Genomic DNA, 21,785 nt, shown 5'->3' on the forward strand with positions numbered 1-21,785 from the left:
TACATTTACTGGAGTATTTTTACTGCACTGTATTTTTACTTTTACTTGAGTCATACTATTACTCAAGTATCATAACTCTTACTTGAGTAAAACTTCTGGCTACTCTACCTACTGTTGGGAACTTCATGAATAAAGAACAGAGTAATTTTAACCAAAAATACACAAAAGACACAAAAACCTAGAGTTTATGTCAAAGCGAGACTTCTTATTTGTACACAAGCTTTGTTATTTTAATGTTATTTTCTGTCTGCTGAGCTCACTGAGCCATCTGGAGGTCAAATTAACGTACCGTAAACAGTAGATATTGTCGATGTTGTCATTGGAAGTACTTTGCACTCTTCTAACCTACTGTATATGCATTAACAGCTGTAAGTCTTGCTTTCACGTTTAATGTTGAAAGAATTCTTTAGAAAAGTGTTTCTTTTATCTTTAGTGTTTTCAGTATATCTTATGTCTTTAAAATACCAGAATTTGCACATAACCTTATATCTTTGTCTGTCCGATTACATGCTTTTAAAATATTAAATCATCAGCTGTTACTTTTTTACTCTTACTTGAGTAATTGGCTGACAACGTTTACTTTTACTTGAGTAGAAATATGTTGAAATAGTGCTACTTTTACTTACAGTGCAATTTTTGGCTACTCTACCCCCCAGTGATCATATTTAAGGCAAGTTTTTTCCCAACACGTGGCCACCATCAACATGTGCCTAGATAACGGGGCAGCTGGCTCTGCCTCACAAAAACTCGTAAATTAAGTGACAGTTTCAGCATGCTCATTCAGGTCAGTGGATGAACCTTTGAAAACACTCCAGTCTGCGTAGTTAAAGCAGGCCAGTAACTTTGAGCTTTGATTCATCACTTCACTTAGTAACAGACCTAACCACAGGGCTAGAGGTTTTCATTTTTTGCCAATAAATTGGGATGAGATGAAGCAGTGATCAGAAAGTCCCAAAGCGGACCAGGTAACTGAGCGGTATGCAACTTTTAAAGCTGTGCAGCTCTGATCCAGTGTGTGTTATTTGTTTCTGGTGGGACAGCTAATATGCAGTCTGTATTTAGGAAGTTCATTAGAGAGATTTGCATTGTAAAAATCCCCAAGAACAACAATGAGAGAGCATGGGTGTTACTTCCTCACGTTTGTATTCAATGAGTCTGCGACTGTAGTTTTTGTTGCAGCTGCTAGACATGTGATTACACTACTAGCCGCACCATCACCTCAATAAATCCTCCTGATTTGTTAATGCTTGTTTTTTGGAGAATTCTGGTGGATAATATTATGTTAGTGCACATAACACACAATTGATCTATTTACTTATCTTCTGTTAGCAACATAGCCAGGGCAAGATGCCAGACTTTTGGTCCAACAAAACAGTCTCTGGGTTATCTGAAGATGAGTAGCATTTCTTTTGTGATGCTTCAGACACAAATATTTTAATGCATTTTAAAATAACTGTTATGGTAAAGAATTAATTATAGATATTTTTCATCTTTATTTGAGAAAGTAACTATAATGTTTCATTGTGAAAAAGCTTTAAAGCAGAATGCCGTTCAAGTCACAATCATCTCTGCTGCTGCTTTATAAGGTCAGCATTTGATTTTCTACTGTAGGAACCTTGAACCTTTGGCTGAAGAATAGCTCTTAGAAATTATTTAAGTCATCGATATCAATTGCAGTCAACAAAAAAGAACAGTTTGGAAAGTTCCAGGGCAATTTCTTAAAAATGTAGAAATCATGATATTCAATGTGATGAATCTTCTGTTTTTGGGTCACAACTTGTCACATTTTAATTTAAACTGAGAAACATTGGTTTACCTAAAAAATGGGATTTTAAAATGCTGCAAACCCTTTATTATTTTTTTATGCTAGTGGACCCCAATTAACAGCAATCAGACAGGAACCAGGCATACTATATACTATAGATTATATATAGCATACAGACACGACAAAGCATAATATTTCCACACTCCTTTTTTTTTTTATTAAATCAATTGATTGCACTGACCAACACACTTCTGGAGAAGATTAAAGTGTGCAAATAGTCTTTAGGGTCTATAAGTCCAAAAGCTCCAATATGAATTACAGTGTTGTTGCATGAATGAATCACCCAGCACTCCCACGATGATGCACTCATACATGCAGTAAATAGTGTGCAATTATTTTAAGCCTTCTTTTTACAGAGTGGTGCAATCAAACATTCCCTGACAATTTTGTATGTGCAAACAGGCATTACCACTTTGTAACATGTAAGAGACCATAACTTCTCAGCAGGGGGCAATAGCCCTTACAGCTTTTGGAGAGAAGCTGTTTGTGAGTCTATTAGTTTTTAATTATATGTTTCTATAACGTTTACCTGATGTAAGTGGGTCAAACAGTGCACTGCCCGGGTGGGTAGGATCTGTGGCAATGTGTCTGGTCCGTGTCTGTACTCGTGCAGCATGAACTGTGTTCAGAACTTGTAGACGGCATCCCACAATACCACGTGCTGTCCTTGCCACCCATCCTAAGTCTTTCCTGTCCTGTTATGCTGAGACACAAGATGCTTTCTATTGTAGCTCTAAAAAAGTTTGTTAATGGTTCGTTCTTTTTGCCTCGGAGGTCAGAACTAACGAGTCACATCTTACATCATTTATGGCTTTTTGCATTACATTGTCCCTCTTGCCGGAGAGTAGGAAAAAACATGGACGCTCGCACTGTTGTTAAAACAGTACCACTGTTCTAGGTGGTATTTTGGGCAAATAAACAGAGCTAAAACATCTGTCTGATGAACAATGAAAGGTAGCACCTGTGCGACTGACTAAATGTTACATAAATAGTGGAGAGCTTCTACAAACAGTCAAAGTATGAGGTTTTACTCAATGTTGTTGGGTACAATCCTGTTGCACCGTCTTTCTGACTCATACTTTAGGGGCCATCCTAGTTAAATTTTCCGACCCGGTGGTCAAGAATTTCAATTACTGAGGGGAAATGGTACGCAGCTGAGTAGAAAATCCAGTCCATTTCAGTTTAAGAGGAAGAAGAGCTGTTGTTGGGCCTTCTACACCAACTAGGAGGTGTTCACAGTCTATGAGATGACAGAAGTTATATGAATCCCCAGGATCTTTATGCTGAGAAAGAGAAAGATATTAATTTTCAACATACTTCAAAACAAGAATCTTGCTTATAGATAACAGGGATACAATAAGTTCAAGGTAACTTTAATAATACTTGTTGATTTTTCTGACAGATAAACAACACAGACAAAACACTTTGATTACTCAAACATCAAGGCTGAAGATGGATACTAATAAATAAATAAATGGCTCACAAATTCTGAAAACAAGTATGAAAAAATTATATAACCAAAGAACTAGGACCCATTTTAAAACAAACTTGTATATTAGTTGAGCTGAGGTGATTGATGTTGGCTGGAAGAATCCCAAAATTCTGCCAAGGCCGCCAAACTATGGGGTTCCATTTGTGCCAAAAATAAGTTCATGTGTCTATGTAAGGTGTGTATGTAACGTGCTTATGTAATGGACGCTGTATATGTAGTGGGTTTAAGTGTATATGTGGCATGCATATGTTGTGTCCATATCCTGTGAGCATATGTATTGTGCCTGTGTGAGGTTTTACGTGCATATTATCAGTTGATCACTTTTTTCTCATGTTGTTTGACCATGTTGCTGAACCTGTCATCTCCTGTTTCACGTGATGTCATTTTACTGTCGTTCTCCCTTGTCATCTCCCTCTATGGTTATAACCTGTTGTCTTCCCCATTATCTGGCTGTGTTGTGACGTGACGTCATCATGCACTGCTTTTACACCAATGGGTGGGTTTGTCTGCTGCCGTCTGGCTGCGCTGTCACCTGATGTCATCTGGTTCTATTTGCCAGTGTCTGTTTTCTCTCCTTTAACTGAGTGGTTGACTGTCTGAATTTTATTTTATAATCTTTAATGTCACAACAGTAATAATTAGTGCTGGATGATATTGATAAAAATCATATCGGTAATTATCGATGTAAACATATATTTTAAGTACAGCCCTGGCCAATTTATTCTGTTGCTTAGCGGCCTATTTTTAGATACAGAATACACAAACACTGAATTCAAACTCAACCCTTTATTCATCCAACTTTTTACTAAAACTGCAAGTTTTAAAAAAGACAAAAAAGAATGTGTGCTCTCTAAACTCTTTGAAGGGGGCGGGGCTTGGTGATGGAGCGTTCCTGGGTCTGTGTTAATCATTGGTTGGGAGGGGGTAATGACTAGTATCTGTAATTCTCCTAAACTTCTTATTGACCCTTTTTTTCTACCATCGATATACGTCTATCGATCAATATATGTTGTTATTGAATTATCGTCCCGCTCGAGTAATAACTCCCTTTCAAATCTGACTGTTAACACTAATTAGCTCAGCTATACGCCTTGGTTCCTAGCTTACTGGTCAATGCAGTCATGATAAAACTATGTAAACACTACTTCTGGTTCAAAATAAAATTATATACAATATAATAATACTCCACTTTCCTCCCACAGTCCAAAAACATGACTGTTAGGTTAACTGGCCTCTCTAAATTCTCCTAGGCGTGAGTGTGTGTGTAAATGGTTGTTTGTCCTGTTTGTTTCTGCGTTGCCCTGCGATAGACTGGTGACCTGTCCAGGGTGTACCTCGCCTCTCGCCCATTGACAGCTGGAAATAGGCACCAGCACCCCTCACGACCCAACAAGGGATAGATGTGTTAGAAAATGGATGGGTGGATAATATAATAATAATATTTCAAAGAAAGAGTCCAAGGTTGACCTTCAATGCAATTAAAATGTGCACCACCAAATGTGTAATTTTTAAATCATCTGTTGATATTTACAAACCCAACCTGTGATTATGCCTCATTATAGATAAAAGAAAATATTACAATTTTAAGAAGTATTGTCTACAGGCAAAAAATATGTTCTCCGGATTTTAACCCAGCCCTTTTAAGGGAGCAGTGGGTTGCATACTTTTCCCCTTAAAGAGGGATAAAACCAGCATCCCAATGGTTACAGGATGAAATTCTAACTACTGAAACACTGGTGCCCCCAAATCATGTTGTAATGAATATCATGTTAAAATTTATACATTTTATGGCTAAAATAAATGAGGAGTTTGAACAATCCAATCCATGCCAAGAACTCACCATATTAACCTGATATAGGACCGGCTCTAGGCGTACTAAAACAAAAGTACGCGACGGTGCCCGAGGGAAGCTCTTTCAGTTTAACAGCGTGCACGCTCACGTGCACGCTGTTAAACTAAAAAGGCGTGCACGCACACCGTAGCGTCGCGCGGTCACGTTTTTTTTTGCTGTCACGAGCCTTATCCGACCGTGAGTGGAAGCTGGTGAATTACTACGGACAGCACATTCCGGGCAACATTTAGCAGGAGACAGACAGGCAGGGCCGCAGATTTCTGTCGTTTCTTGGCAAGTCAAACCCCGCCGAGGTCCTCCGGTCAGCTGGCGATGTTCTGCTGGATCTGAATGATTGGCTAGCCAGCTAGCTAGCTGTGGAGCTAGCTTAACGGTCCGCGCGAGTCGAAGAAACTTAACACAATTTTCCAGTTGACATTCATGCCAACACGTTTGTCTGCTTTCATCTCGAAGACATCCGACTGGTAGACGTGTTTAACCTCGACGACTGGTTCCCGTATGTGTTGCGCGTGGCTTTGTAGTCCGAGCGAGGTGAGGTTTGAATGAAATAACGTTAGCTTATCATAGCCAGCGGAAACGAGCCAGCTAACAGGGATAACGTTAACTTATCCTGCTACTGGACGCTTCCTCTCCGTCCAGGGAATCTAGCAAATGCTGCTTGGACTAGCCCCCCTCAAGCATAGAGTCTGTAGTTGGACAGGGGTCGTTTGCAAAGTTGCGAGGGGCGACTGGACGTGGGAATTAGCTCGCTCCTTCTGAACGTCAAGTTGGCCATCTTCCACTCCGCTCCAGCCCAGTGTTAAAGGCTGTCCAGCATCGGCTTGTTTTTTTCCAGAGAAGGCCGGAGTGAGGACAGGAATCTGCGAAAATGCCGGCTGTGTCGAAGGGAGATGGAATGCGCGGATTAGCTGTTTTCATCTCGGACATCAGAAACTGTAAGTAGCTTTGCTTTGATCTGCTGGCTGATATATTTCAGCTCCAAGTTCACTCTGGCGCTGCTTGGTTTTTATTGAGTCTCACGGTGAAGTGACGTGGTGGCACCGAGTGGAAATGGTGTCAAGGTATCAGTCTTCTCAGTTATGAGTCCATACAGCAGCTATGCTTTATGGATTGCTTTGAACCGAACCTTTTCACAATCACACTTGCCACTTAATTAAGTCTAATGTTTCAATGCAGGAAACTAGGCCTCAGATTTTGAGAGTTTCTAAACCGAAAACATCTTAGTTTGCTTAATTCTGTTAAGCTGATAAGACAGCCGCCTTGAGAAAGCATTAACTAACTGCTAGGTGCACGGCTCTGTTTTTAGGAGAGGAAAGATTAAAGCACCCTGAAGTGATCTCCTCCCTCACTGGGCCCCCATAGTCAAGATACACAGATAAGCACAACCCAGTGGGAGCTTTATTTAAATACAGAAAAATCAGATATGCACCGATCAGAGATTTTTGAGCCAAATCTTGAATCACAGACTTTGTAAAGCTCTAACAAGCAAACATAAATTTTCTTTAAATTGTGCTTTTTATTTTAGTGCCTACCTTTTTCACATCTGAATCACCCAGTTGTGGTCTGTATAAAGCAGAGCTGCAATGCTGTGGTCTGAATTCTTCGTTAATTTACCCGCATGGTCCCCCTTTTCAAGTTTTCTGACAGCAAATTGTTTCGCTGCTGTCTCTTTAAATCTAAAGGAGGCACTTCAAATTGCACCCCCCCCCCCTCTCCAGGTCACACAGCATTTCAGTCCACCCTGTTCAGCCATTTTTGTAGTATGCTAGGTGACTGTGTAATTAATTGTGTGGGTTAATACACCCAGCAACTGAACATTTTCACTGATCCACTAGTAGCTTCGGCATCTTTCAGCTTGGACTACAAAATTGTGGTGAAAAAGCATAAAAACAGTGGATTTGTTGGGGGGGGGGGGGGGTTGTCTTTCTGCTTCTGTATGCATTTATGCAACGGGCGGACTTGCAGAGTGCAACTTGAAGGGGGAGTCCAGACAGAACCCCATCACTGGGCTGTCCGTCACGCTAATAACAGCTAGCGTTAGCTTGTGTTGTCTGGGAGGTTTCCACCTGCGCTGCTGCACATTCAAGCTTTACTGAACTTTCTGTGTTGCTCTAAAGCATCTGTGTGGTGCGCTTAGCTTAGCACCGTTACAAATGACCGTAGCGGTCTAACTTTAAACTACAGAGCTTTCTCTCTGCAATACTGACACAAGCTGCAAAAACAATAAAATATTCCAAGTTATGGGACAAGGAGTCTAACCCTCACAATATACATGAGAAATTTTTCACAAGATATAACTTTCTTTCTTTTCTTTTTTTTTTTTTTTTTTTACAAAATGTAGTTAAAATAGAAAAGCAGAAGTGTTCAGCTTCTGGCATGATTATCCTGGTTTAGGGGTGCCCAAGTTCAGTCCTCCAGGGCACCTAGTCTGCACATTTTAGCTGCATCAGCATGTCTCCAACACAGCTCAATCACAAGGCCTCTGACTTAGAAAACATGAAACAATTGATAAATGTAATATTCTGAAAAACACAATGGAGGATTGCGCCTTCAAGCAATATTGTCTTAACAATGTGCTGTGATATTTTATAAAACTCTGGTTTGAGCTGAGATTTTAAACTGCATTTCAGATAACCTTTACTTGTTATTTGCTGCTTTGTCCTTGTTGTGTTTTTGCTGTGTTCTTGATGTCCCTGAAGTGTTCCCTTGTCAGTGGAGCTTACTTTACATTGGGGTGTGTATGTATATAAATGAATAAATATTTATTTTCTTAGTTTAAGCAGAGTGATAGTAGGTTGCTGTCACCAAGTGAACTTCTTTGAAGCTAAAGATGTCATAAGCTCAGTTTCTTTACGAGGCCTTTTTAAACGTTCTGTCTAACCAATCAGATTTCTGCTCGTCTAAAAGCTGTTTTTATTGAAGGCTTTCAGTGACTTTTGCACAGTTGTGTACCTGCTTATTATTGACTTTGCGCTGGCTCGTTGACTTAGCCGAGGTGGTTGACTCCTGTCATTGTGATTTCTAAAGAGCTGTGGGAAAAAGAAGCAAGACCTTGTGTTGTGAGAATTGTTTTCTTGTAGTATGTTATAGAAAAGCTTTTCATTGACTCAGCTAAGTAAACAAGATGCATTCAAACTTATCTACGGTCTGTCTTAGTGGCTTTTATTGGTGACATTTGGCAACTGTGTAGAAAAACTGAGAGATTAAGAATTGTAAGCTAGCAGAGTGGAATTGAACAAGTGTTGTGACAACACTAAAACCAAAAAATGTTTTGAATCAAAGCCCTAAAAAGTCATTAAAGACAGTGCTTTTAACTTTTTTACAGTAAAACAGTCTCATGTTCTTTAAAGCTACAGTCAGCTGCTATAGCCACAACACCTATTGAAAGCACACATAATTGTATTGTTACCATTATATTTGTATTTTGGAAGGAGTCAAGCTATTACACAGAAACCCACTTTGTGTTCAGTTTTAAATTTGCACATTACTTTGCAAAAGTGTTCATCACCCTGGAAGTTGTTCCCCATTATTTCATGTTTTAGCTGCAAGTTTAATTGTGTGATTAAAGTTGGGGTTTTATGGGATTAATTACAATGTAATTTATACTTGTGAAATGGACAGTTCTGAAATGTCTCTGATGCATTTGTAGAACTATCTTTCACTGCTGTTACAGCTGAAAGTCTTTACAGGACCTTTTCTGTTAGCTTTGCACATCTGGAGACTTTGATGATGGCCGTTTTTAACAAAACAAAAAGACAACGCCCCGATCTCAACTTTTCCACAGCATCTTAAACACTTCTCTCAGCAATAGCATGTGTCTGCATGTCGTTATTACGTCCCTGATGAAGATGATGATCTGTGGTAGGAGCTCCATCATGCTGTGAGGATGGTTCAGGTGCATTTACATTATTACATTGTTAAAGACATAGCTTTTTGTATGTAGGCCAGACGATGCTAGTTTTGGGCTCCTTCCACGTGTTTGCAGTGTCTTCCTGAAACTTTGTTCCAGCTGCAAACCAAACATATTTTATTTTTCTGTAAAGGCCCACTTTGTGGACTTTAGATTATTTCAGCTGAGCTCTGGATCCCTGCAGCTCCTCCAGAGTTACCATGAGCCTCTTGGTTGTTGTCTGACGTGACAGTTAAGTGGATGGGTGGTTGGCTACATTGGATGTTATTTAGGGGTATCAGATTAGAAAGGAGCTGAAGATTATTGCAGGGCACTATTTTCTGAACATCTCTGAAAAAATGAAAACCATATAGGCGTATACATGTTTTTTCACCTCACTATAATGTCCTACTTTGAGTTGATTTATCACATAAAGTCCATTGAAGTGTCTGGTTAAAATATGACAAAATATGAAATATTTGAGGGGAAGGAAAACTTTTAAAGTCGGTGTGAAACCTAAGGGGGAGTGTGAAACTGCTGCTACCATGACAACTTTTATTTATTTATACTTAAACCACGATGGTGTTGGTTTTGACCACAGTGTGACTCAGTGGTTACAAGTTTTTGTAATATATGTTAAACAATACGGCCAAGTTGTAGGACAGGAGAGCAGCAACAGAAGGTTTGCTTTGGCCATGAATAATGAATAAGTGCCAAAGACTATTATTAATAAAGTTAGTCATTTAAATCAAAATGACCAGTTTGGGGCTTCTCATCCAAATCAACACGAGTAACTTAGCCTTAAAAATGGTTGTTGCAGTGTGGAGCTCTGTACCAAAGTTTGCCTTGTATCTAAATGATTAGGCCAAATAAGTGGTTGTTAAAAAGGCCGCAGTAGCCCAGACGGCGTCTTGACTGTCAGCTGCCAGCTACCTGCAGGTAATCGTATTCTGTAAAGTTTGCTGTTTCACTTCATGGAGCACACTTCAGGAATGGTAAAACCAGGTTGTTGGAAGATCAAGCCGTGGTGATTACAAGGAGTTCATCCTGGGTTCTTTGCTTTCTTTTAGAACTCCTTACTGTTTCTTGGATGTAATAGAGATTTTATTTTTATTGCTAGGTTACTCATGGCCACCTTTCCGTTTTTCCCCCTCTTCAGGTAAGAGCAAGGAGGCTGAAATCAAACGGATAAATAAGGAGCTGGCCAACATCCGCTCCAAGTTCAAAGGCGACAAGGCTCTGGATGGTTACAGCAAGAAGAAATACGTCTGCAAGCTTCTCTTCATCTTCCTGCTTGGCCATGACATCGACTTTGGACACATGGAGGCGGTCAACCTGCTTAGCTCCAACAAGTACACAGAGAAACAGATCGTAAGTCCGCTGTTGTTTTGTTTACCATGTTGGCATCATGTGGGAGGTGGCCTAGTGGCCAGGGAGCCGGGGGTTTGCGTTTCATAGAGGCCGCAGAGGTCGCTGGTTCTAAACTCACTCTGTTACTCTGGGCCCCTGAGCAAGACCCTGAACACAGATTACGCCACGCGGTGTCAGCAGCACACTGCTCCCGAAGGGATGGGTTAAATCCAGAGACATATTACTCCTCTGGGACTATAAAGGGACATATCTATTTCTTCTAATGAAGGGATTGTAAACAAATGAATCTGTTAAGTTGTTAACCTGAGCAGTTAGGAGCTCAGCACTGCTTTCTCCTGTAGCTCTGTGTCATTGACCTCTTTGTCCTTTGCTGCTAAATGTTTGGTCAAAGGATAACGGGACAGATTATTTACGGTTGTAGACATACTTGTAGTTTTTTTAGCCAATGGAAATAAGAGTTGCTCCTGGCTGGACCAATCACGTGGCAGAAAGTTAGGCTGACGCAGACATCACAGTAGCAGCCACATGCCAGCGATATCACGAATGCACAAACGTCTGCACTACTACAATAAACCGTTTATGAGCCATACAAAGTAGAGATTTAGAGAATTTGTTTCAATGCTTAGTTTTTATTTTATTTGCTCCTCGTTTGTTTAACATTAACAAAATAATATATCCATTTTCGTTGTGTACTCCTGTAATGCTTAAAGAATTTAGTTCATTCAAAACACTTTGGTGACAAGTTCAACTTTTAAAGATAAACCTATAAGTGAAATAAAAAAACTTCTCATATCTTCAAATCTCACCTTAAAGTACCAGGGAACTTTAAAGATTGACAAACATAGTGATTTGTTTTAGCTACGCTCTGGGTAGTGCAGCTCGAGGGAGGCTCTTCTCCAAGCTAAGAACAGCTAGCGCTAGCTTCTGCTGTTAGGAGGTTTATAGCTGCGCTGATGCACCTTCTACAGCTTTACTGACTCTTCTGTGCGCTCTATGGGCATACTGAGCGTAATGGTCTAAGTTCAGCGTAACTTTAACTCTCATAATGTTTCATTATGCTGAATTGCAAGGTAAGTTTATTTATATAGCACTTTTCAGCAAGATGATTCAAAGTGCTGTACATGAACAAAAAAACATTAGAGACGCAAACCCTGTTACCTTATGTTGACCAGGAGGTTTTCTCCCTGACGGGAACTTTAATGACAGTTTTATGTTACTCTTAAACTTTAGGGCATTTAGAATAAGCTAACGACGCTTAGCCTGGCGGGGAGTAAAGACCGACGGCTCGCTAGACTTAGAATACGGTGAGGAAACCCTGGTAAAGACAAGGAGGAAATGTATTTATCGGATTTGGTATAATAAAATCTGAGATTTTAGTTTTAAGCCATATCGCCCAGCCTATGTTCTTTTTATTTATTGCTGTTAAGCGATATTTGTTGTGTAGTGGAAAAAAGATTCTTTCATGACAAAACAATATTGCCTAATGCGGCCATTTAAACCGTAGAAATTGCAACATAAAATCTGTCTTGTGCAGCATTTGAATGCAGAAGGACTTATATTCCTCATATCTAACCTGACTACTTAGTTTGAGATTATGAATAGCCTTCAGTGTGAAGGTAATGGCCTCTAAATGGTTTCCTAGTGAGTGTCATAAAGCAACACGTCGTTGCTTCAATGTATATGTTGCACCACTTGTCTTTGTGCCTGTTTCCTAATTGTGTGCTGGAGCGTTTTCTCAGGAACAGGAAATGTTTAGTTAGCAGAAAAAGGACGAGTCAGACTTCATGTTATTGGTGGTGAGTTTTAGCCGAGATTGCAGATTGCTGTTCAGATACATTTCCTTTAGATCTTTTTCTCAGGACAATACATGTTTTGAAAAGTTTCAGCCATTTTTGAATCATGTCTGAGTCACCACTGTCACTATTCTTCACATTTTCAACCTGAAAAATAACAAAAATGTTGTTTTGAAAAGGCAAAATATGGCAATGTAAAATGCAGAGTACTGAGAATTTTTAAATCCCAATCTATAGCAGCTAAACTGGCCAGGCTGCCTCATTTAAGAAAGCTTTCCACATGTTGGTGGATGGAGTTATTTGGTTGTTCATAATACCACTTTCTGTGTTTAACTTGAATAAGTACTAGATGTAGAACATATAGATGGATGATTGATAGACGTGTGGTGTGATAGAAAAAAAAGGGTCAATAAAAGGTTGAATAGAAGTTTTCCTTCCTTTTGCATCCTAGCCTATCAATACATCCTTCCAGCCAATCACAAACTTTGCACTGAAAGTAATGGGGGAGATATTTTAATAAAAGAGCTAAACGTGTAAACTGTGACTGTATGTTGGACACTATGCTGCAGGAATACATCCAGAGACCTTTCTGTCCTAACTTGCATACAGGAGGAAACAACGGCAGTACTTCTCACACTCTTGGAACATAGTGTCTAAGAAAGTAACATTTTAGCCAGATGTCTGCAGAAGGTTGTGCTTTAGGTTGAGGGTAGGTTTTCACTTGTCAGGGTAGCGGAGTTGATAATGCAATACTTTATCTATTAAGCAGTGTGAGTGTTCACCAAAGTGTCGCTATAACCTGTAAAACCCCTGCTGTTAAAATCCCATTGAAATGTAGCATATCTTAACTTTATGAAATAATGTATGAATTTGGATGCCTTGCCTGAATCCACACTATGTACATCTAATTTTTCCAAAAACATAATACATACGTAATCAGAGGCACACACAATGAACGAGAGGAATAAGTGATTCAAGGTGTGTGGTAGTCAGGTAATTAGTGCAAAAAAACGATTAAAAACTATATTATATTTACAGGGGTTTCAGCTATGAGAGGGTTCCCGCTTCCCTCCGCACTGTTTTTTTTTTTTTTTTTTTCCTCTTTCTCTCTCTGAAGCTGTTGCTCTAAAATAATTCACACTCAGCTTCAATCACACATTCACTTGGTTCACTTTGTGCCTCTGATAGCTTTCTTTTTGGTACAGTTTTATGTAGTGTGAATTCAGGCATGTATTAAAATTCATAAATCATTTTATAAAGGTCATTTTAAGTTCCAAACACATTTTTTTTTTGTCATGGCAAAAGCTCTCCTACAGCCTGGGTCACAAATGTATGAACAGATATGCAAATTAGACGATGACCTGCGCGGTCTTGTACTTCCTCTATCATTCAAAATAAACACGAAAGGCTTCATTTACTAACAAACTGAGCAAAAACAAAGCGTAAAATGCCAAAATATTAACTAATACGCCTGCAGGACGTCATAATCTTTCATAAAAACTTTGTATGAAACCAGAGTGAGCTATTGACATATAAATAAAAGAAGTTAAATAACGTGGCTATGCATGTCTTTAAGCATGTGATACACGGTGCTCATAGTTGTTCCCTCCAAGGTAAGCTATCTTCAGAGTGGTACGTATACCACAGGTGGGAACTCCTGCTGAGGGTGAATGAAATTGTGTTATTGTCTCATTCAACTTTCGTAACTGTGTCAAACAGTAAACCTGATGTGCATATTAACACCATAAATGTGAGGTAACTTGTTCAATTACCGTCATTTAATTTACTGAACTTTGGTCTGAAACATACCAAAGTAAAATAAAACACTGCAGAACCTAAAACAAGCCCTGTAAAATATGTAGTTTTGGCCCCATCTACTGGATTATTGTGTAATTAACTTTACACTTTAGATGCATTCAGGGTTTTGGCTCATTCTGCTGACTCGGCGGTTCAGCCCACACTAGATCTGTTCTCCTTACACTAAGGACTGTTGATGTATTTCTTACAGAACAGTTTCCGTCTGCAGGGATGGTTGCAAGTTTGGAGAGCCAATTACACCAGGATCAAGTTCTTTGTATGAAAATGTTGCGTCTTTGTGCTGTGCTTTGTTCTTATTGGGGTTTTCTGTCTGTCTCTCCAGGGCTACCTGTTCATCTCCGTGTTGGTGAACAGCAACAGTGAGCTGATCCGTCTGATCAACAATGCCATCAAGAACGACCTGTCCAGCCGCAACCCTACCTTCATGTGCCTGGCGCTTCACTGCATCGCCAACGTGGGCAGCCGGGAGATGGCCGAGGCCTTCGCCAGTGAGATCCCGCGCATCTTGGTGGCTGGGTGAGTCTGCTTAGGGCCTGGGTTGTGTTTAGAAATAAATAGAACCGTTTGGTGGTGGTAGTTTTGCCTCTTAATGACGTGCTCTGACCTGTCCCGTCTGTTTGTTTTGGTGAACCGAAGGGATACGATGGACAGCGTGAAGCAGTCGGCTGCCTTGTGTTTGCTGCGCCTCTATAAGACTTCTCCTGACTTGGTGCTGATGGGGGAATGGACTTCACGTGTGGTGCACCTGCTCAATGACCAGCACATGGTGAGAGCACCAGCTTAGCTGTGGCCTGTGTCATTCCACCCATAGGCAAGCACCACTGCTTACGGTCTGAACTCATGCCTTTCATGCTCTGGCTGCAGGGCGTTGTGACAGCAGCCATCTCTCTCATCACCTGTCTGAGCCAGAAGAATCCAGATGAGTTCAAGACGTGTGTATCTCTGGCCGTGTCTCGACTCAGCCGGGTGAGTGTTGCCACAAACACCGCTGCTTTTCTTTCCTGTAAATACTGCATCTCACGTCTTGACAGAGGTGGGTTTCTACAAACTGGAAGTAATCTACAATAAACAGTGTTGTTGAAGATGGGGGGGGGGGGTTCTCCTGGTGCCCACCATCATCTCCACGGTCTTTAACAGTTTAGCTTCAGGTGGTTCTTCTGGTGTGTAAAGGTTCCTAACAGTTTTGTTGAAACATCTCTCCTGTCTTCTATGAGTTTAACGTGCCGTACTGAATGTTGGTCTTCGGTTGTGGGGCAGCGTAAATGTTGCAGGTCGTGGTATTTTTTCTATGTGTTTGAATGTAGTTCTTTAATATCCGTGAGCACCAGGCTTGTCACATTGCTATATTATAACTCATCTCTGATCGAATGTGACGGTTGAATGGGGCCCACATGGGCACTTTGCTAGTAAAGGACATCATCTCCTGCTACTGTTTTACCCTTCTGCCTTTAAAGGAGCAGTACGTAAGATATTTATTGCAATATCAACCTAAATCATTGTCATTTGTCACCTGGGATGGAAATAACTTTCCCTATAAACAATCAGTCCTCTCCATCAATAATATCTTAGTCACGTTTTTCTCCTTTCAAACCTAGAGTTACAGTCTGGAACCACTTTGGTGCAGCGTGTAGCCCGTGTTTACTTCCTGGTTCCTCAGCAGATCATATGAAAGTTCCCAAGGTTTCCAAAACAGAGCGCAGCATTTGGTATTTTATGTTGGTAAAAGAACAGCAGTAAGCCAGTAAGAGAAGCGGACCAGAAATAGAACATCGTGTCTCTATCATGTGTAAAAATGCAGTGAGGTATCCCAGCAGCAACGGACCGTTTAGAAACGGCAGGCTGTGTGTGTGTGTGTGTGTGTGTGTGTCTGTGTGTGTGTGTGTGTGTGTGTTCAGATTTCAAACACCAGGTGTCATTATTACTATTGCTCCTTTAAAGATGTCACTGAAAATCTCTGAGCTGACGCTGATTCTGCATGAATTTAGGGTTGTCTAATAGAAAACCTTCAATGTTTTTTCCAGATTGTTTCTTCAGCTTCAACTGATCTACAGGATTACACCTATTATTTTGTGCCTGCACCTTGGCTTTCCTGCAAACTGCTGCGTTTGCTGCAGTGTTACCCTCCACCAGAAGATGGCGCAGTCAAAGGCCGGCTGGTGGAGTGTCTGGAAACCATCCTGAATAAGGCCCAGGAGCCGCCCAAATCCAAGAAGGTGCAGCATTCCAACGCAAAGAATGCCATCTTGTTTGAGGCTATCTCCCTCATCATCCACTATGACAGGTGAGCATTTACAACAATATGTCAGCAGAATATAACAGAAAGCTGACCTATAGACAGACTAGTTGATGTCAAATATTTGCACTGGGATGCAGTTGTCATTTAGAGCCGTACAGCTGGATAACCAAACGCCTTATTTACCTTTTCAGTGCATGTGCAGCGTCCCTGTTCTGTATGAAAGGGCTAATCTTCGACTTTGGCATTGGGTTTAATTTTGGTCGATGTTCTTAGACAAGCTTCGTCTGTGGGACCTCTCAGCCCCAGAGGCGGGGCAAGGAGCTTGGTCCTTCCAGGAAGCTGGGTTTCCCTCGTGGACCTGTTGCCTGGTGCCCGGATTTTTGATTTAGCCTTCAAAGACAAATGCATATGTGACTCCTCTGTTTTAAAAAATGAAAGCAAACTTTAGTTAATGGAAGTTTATCTCAAACATGTGAAGAACAGAAAATGAAATTAATTCCTCAATCGAAACAGTCCTAACAGTTTATTTAATCCCACGCCTTCCTAAAAATGTAACAGTAGTCTATTCCTCCTTATCCTCATTTTAAATAATACGTTCAAAAGGCTGCACAGCATATGCCGTCCTGACTAGTCCTGACTGGAGAGGATCAGCTGCACTTTCATGGTGCTTTCTAGTACATCTGGTACACTCGCTGGTCAAAGTGATTTAAATCGTTCTTAACAGTCTTATAAAAACGTTCCATCCATTCGTCCTTCTGATTGAAGCAAACAGAAACTGAACTCACTATCAAAATTAATTCAACCCTACACAAGATAATTATTTTCTACAAGAGCTGTTCGCAGCAAAGGTTAGATGTCAGAGGAAAAAGGTTGATTGAGGTTTTGATTAATTATGAAATAATTAATTAGTTGGAACTATGCAGAGACCTTTCTGTGATGTAACGTTGTTTGTAGTAAGATTGTCTCATGCATCACTGCAGACATGAGCAGAAGGCAGGGATCTTAAATCCACCAGAGAGAACCAATGAGCTGTACTCTGGACTTCAGAACAGCACAGGGAAGGCTTGTTGGACATATTGTGCCCTGACTACATGCAGACAGCATCCCGCTCCTGATGCTGGCACTAGCTGCCTGCCGCCTAATAATGAGCCAGTAAACATTTAGTTGGATGATCTGCTTTCTCCAGGATTTGGGTTGATCCTTGATTGATTCCACGCCACAAGGCGCTCCACCTCACCCTGATTGGGCAGAACTGTGCAAACTGATTAGAGTATGTTTAGAAATGCTCTTTGCCCTGAGTTATGGTGAACTGTGCTATGTTTTATTTTATTTATTTATTTTAGGCACTTTGGTCTTAAGCTTAAGGTTGGACAAAATGACTTTAGATCATAAATCCACAAGAATTTACTTAACTTATTTCTTATTAATAGAAACATTTAAGTCTGTCTGTTTAATGTATGAAAGAATTTTAGTCAGGTATTTATTTAGCTTATTCCTTTGTTTTTCCTATGTCTGTAATGTTTTTTTTTTTATTAATGTACAGCACTTTGAATCTTCTTGTTAGTAAAAAACCTTTATATAAACATACTTACCTCATGTCAGGAAATGATGATTTCACTGTAGGAATGCTCTATCAACCACTCCTACTTTAGGGTGTTTATGTCTAATACCTGCACTTATAATTCTGCTGTGCTATCAGTGAAGCAAACAATTTTTCCTTCCTAGTGAGCCAAACCTTCTGGTGCGAGCCTGTAACCAGCTTGGCCAGTTCCTGCAACACAGAGAGACCAATCTGCGCTATCTAGCTCTGGAAAGCATGTGTACCCTGGCCAGCTCAGAGTTCTCCCATGAAGCTGTCAAAACACACATCGAGACGGTCATCAACGCGCTCAAGGTGCTGCCGCACACACAACACCACATCATGGCTGCTACGGCCGTGTGAAATGTGTTGGCCCCTTCCTGATTGCTAATGTTTGTGCATGTTTGTTTCAGAACATCAAACAAATTTAAACATTTGTCATAGACAACACAAAATGTCGTTTTTGTTTTTTACTGAGAGAGAAAAAAAAATCCAAACCTACATGACCCTGGGAGAAAAAATGCCCTATGGCATGACCTTAGCTAGGCCGTTCATGCTGAATGACAACAATTCTGCAAAGATGAGTGGGACAACATTCCTGCCTAGCGCTGGAAAAGATTCATTGCTAGTTATTGCAAACGCCTGAGTGCAACCAGTTATTAGGTTTTAAGGGGCAATTGCTTTTCCCATAATAAAAGCCCCAATTTAAAAACTGCATTTTGGGTTTAGTTGTGTAGTCCTTTACCAATATTTACATTTTGTTTGATGTTCAGAAACTCTAAAGTGTTACAAACATGCAAAAAAAAAAAAAAAGTCTTGTAGGTGACCAACACTTTTTTACACCACTGTATAAATGATGGGGAATAATTGCATAGTGGTCTTCCATTTATTTTGTTATTTACTTTTCTCTTTTAGACTGAGAGAGATGTAAGTGTTCGACAGCGAGCGGCTGATCTGCTGTATGCCATGTGTGATCGCAGCAACGCTAAGCAGATCGTAGCAGAGATGCTCAGCTACCTGGAGACAGCAGACTATTCCATCAGAGAGGAGATGGTGCGTGTCTGATGATTCTCAATAACGTGTGAATTGATTAAGTACATTTCCACTAACTACTCTAAGAAAACAGAAAGCCTTGATTCACTTTGGAAGCAATGCAGTGATCAGATGTGGAACAATCTGCCTCCACATCTGAGGGTTCTACAGACCCTGACACACTTTAAAACGGGCCTTAAAACCTTCCTTTTACCCAATATTTTTAACGGTGTCTTGTTTTGCTTTTAGTTCTTACATTTAATTGCCTCAAAACTTTTACTAGTGTATTTCAATTGCATTTGAATGTCTTTGTTCTTATTTTATTAGCTGTTTATCTTTCGACTGTAATACTTGGAGCTTTGTTGGAAATGTTAATAATAATAATAATAATAATAATAATAATAATAATAATAATAATGTCCATTATTATTATTACTATTATTGTTATTTGCCTTGTGAAATGCATCAATGGGTTGAAGAAGACAAGTTTTGCTCGGACGACTCGTGGGGGTGGGTGTCTATCCATGTATTCACCTGTTTCTTCCCTGCCAATCACTGTATGCATGCGCGAAAGCAACAACAAACAACCGCGTGTTAACGTCAAATAAACGTGCAAGCGTATCAAGTTTTCTTTTTCTTTTTTTTTTGGGAATGTTAGATAGCGCTGCGGGAATCACTGTCTGTAGCTTAGAAACAGCAAAGTTGACTGTATATTTTCCAGAAGATTGACTGACTTGTTGCATGTCGCACTGCTTCCATGTAGGTGCTTAAAGTAGCCATCCTAGCAGAAAAGTACGCTGTGGATTACTCCTGGTACGTCGACACCATTCTTAACCTCATCCGCATTGCTGGGGACTACGTCAGCGAGGAGGTGTGGTATCGTGTCATTCAGATCGTGATCAACCGAGACGATGTGCAAGGCTATGCTGCCAAGACCGTCTTTGAGGTATTTTCATGTTCAATTGTTTTTCTCGCTAAGGCCAGTATTTTATAGATGCACTGAAATTTTGTGCCCAATTATAATTTTGTAAAGCTTCAATTAATCCGTCCATTTTCAGCTTAATCCAGTGTCTGTCCAAAAACGTTAAATAACAATATGCTTTAATAAATAGACTTCCTGGATGAATTGTAAGTTGAATTTAGAAATAAAATGTTTTCATCATAATAAAACGGAAATTTCTTTGCCTTGCTGAAAATGTATAAATGCTGTAAATCCTCCAGGCTAAAAAGCAAAGCAGCATATCGCAGTTAATCCTTTACAAGGCAGGTTATAACTCAACTTCTTTTTTTAGTTGTGCTGCACAGTGACCGTTTCACCAGTGCATCATGGGTGGTCACTGTTTATGATTAAAGGAGAACTCCAGAAATAAAACAGTTCATCTAATGGGCTCAAACACATCCATTGTTGATCTATCCATATTGAAACATTTCAGTTTGTATAGAAATACAGTAAACACCTCAACATGTAGTGGTAGAGAAAACACAAGGTTAGGAAAGAGTTGACATGGATGAACAGATCATGGTGCCCATGTCTCGGCTATTCCCTCTCATGTAACGCGTAACACCAACCAAACTACCGAAGGAGGCTCTTAAAGTGTGGCACAGTTTTAGTTTGAAGATATGAAAGTGGAATGATTTTGTTGCAGGCTCTGCAAGCTCCGGCATGCCATGAGAACATGGTGAAGGTTGGAGGCTACATTCTGGGAGAGTTTGGGAACCTGATTGCTGGGGACCCACGGTCCAGGTGTGTTCACTTTTACACTGCACAGCAAAAACTCTGACATTTCTGAGGCTAAATGTTCACCTTGTTGTCTTTTTTTTCCTCTAGTCCTCTGGTCCAGTTCAACCTTCTCCACTCCAAGTTCCACCTGTGCTCTGTGCCGACTCGTGCCCTGCTTCTGTCGGCCTACATCAAGTTTATCAACCTGTTCCCAGAAACCAAGGCCACCATCCAAGAGGTGTTGCGCTGCGACAGCCAGATCCGTAACTCTGATGTCGAGCTGCAGCAGCGAGCTGTTGAGTATTTGAAGCTCTCCTCCATCGCCAGCACAGATGTCCTGGTAAGTTCTGACTACCTGCTTTAATCAAGCTTCAGCCCAGGTTTGCTTCAGTCATGAAGGATTTCACTACAAAGGCTTTCTTCTCCTTTCACTCAGGCCACTGTTTTGGAAGAGATGCCTCCGTTCCCAGAGAGGGAGTCATCAATTCTAGCTAAACTGAAGAAGAAGAAGGGGCCAGGGGCAGTATCTGTGACGGAGCTGGAAGACGGCAAAAGGGAGAGTGGCGAGTTGAATGGCGGGGGCGATCGGGGTCAGGATGCAGCAGCCATGGCTGCCTCTAATGCAGTAAGTCACTTCTGCGTTCTAACGTCTGTATGTGAAGTAGATATTCCACCTCTGCTGACAGTGTCCATGTCTTCCAGTCTACCCCATCACCATCAGCTGACCTGCTGGGGATTCGTTCTTCGGCTCCAGTCAGTGCTGCTCCAGCCAGTGCTGGCAGTCTGCTGGTGGATGTTTTTTCAGAGGCAGGACCTGCTGCGCCTTCTGGTGCAGTGAACGATGATGGCTTCCTCAGGTGAAAATCCTCATGTGTTGATCAGCAAGTCCAGAATCACAGAGACAAAGTCCAGTATGAATGGCTGCACGTCTAGTTGTCCTAGCGATTGATCTAATACCTGATAGATCATGAGATACTCTGCAAATGTAATCCTGTTATTAGGATTGCACTATTAGAAGTGTTACCAAGAAACAAGCAGGACTAACAGCGCCACCCACCTCCCTTTTCACTGCCGCACATCTAACATTTCCACTAAAATGATTCCGCTGTCAATTTTGTTAATGTAGCGCTATTTTCTCTGAGGAAAAGCACACGAATAATGTTTTTACACTGTGCGAT

The 21,785-nt window shown here is 40.7% G+C and overlaps 1 protein-coding gene across 3 annotated transcripts in view; it reads left to right on the plus strand.

Moving 5' to 3' along the window:
* Positions 1-5,290: 5,290 nt before the first annotated feature.
* The window catches only part of ap2a1 (adaptor related protein complex 2 subunit alpha 1), a 32,846-nt gene continuing 16,351 nt past the window's right edge, over positions 5,291-21,785 (plus strand). For 2 of the 3 annotated variants that reach the window (XM_012882103.3, XM_012882111.3), the window contains exons 1-13: positions 5,292-6,104; positions 10,218-10,429; positions 14,363-14,556; positions 14,677-14,806; positions 14,905-15,006; positions 16,062-16,321; positions 18,002-18,170; positions 18,771-18,908; positions 19,651-19,833; positions 20,534-20,631; positions 20,716-20,947; positions 21,044-21,232; positions 21,310-21,464. In XM_012882103.3, coding sequence (XP_012737557.1) covers positions 6,038-6,104; positions 10,218-10,429; positions 14,363-14,556; positions 14,677-14,806; positions 14,905-15,006; positions 16,062-16,321; positions 18,002-18,170; positions 18,771-18,908; positions 19,651-19,833; positions 20,534-20,631; positions 20,716-20,947; positions 21,044-21,232; positions 21,310-21,464 — 2,129 coding nt within the window. In that variant the 5' untranslated portion in view covers positions 5,292-6,037. Of the gene's footprint in view, positions 6,105-10,217; positions 10,430-14,362; positions 14,557-14,676; positions 14,807-14,904; positions 15,007-16,061; positions 16,322-18,001; positions 18,171-18,770; positions 18,909-19,650; positions 19,834-20,533; positions 20,632-20,715; positions 20,948-21,043; positions 21,233-21,309; positions 21,465-21,785 lie in introns of all 3 variants that reach the window. The other variant, XM_012882095.3, reaches the window with a different exon arrangement.

This window comes from Fundulus heteroclitus, chromosome 16 (assembly GCF_011125445.2).
Source record: "Fundulus heteroclitus isolate FHET01 chromosome 16, MU-UCD_Fhet_4.1, whole genome shotgun sequence".
Classification (NCBI taxonomy): Eukaryota; Metazoa; Chordata; class Actinopteri; order Cyprinodontiformes; family Fundulidae; genus Fundulus; species Fundulus heteroclitus.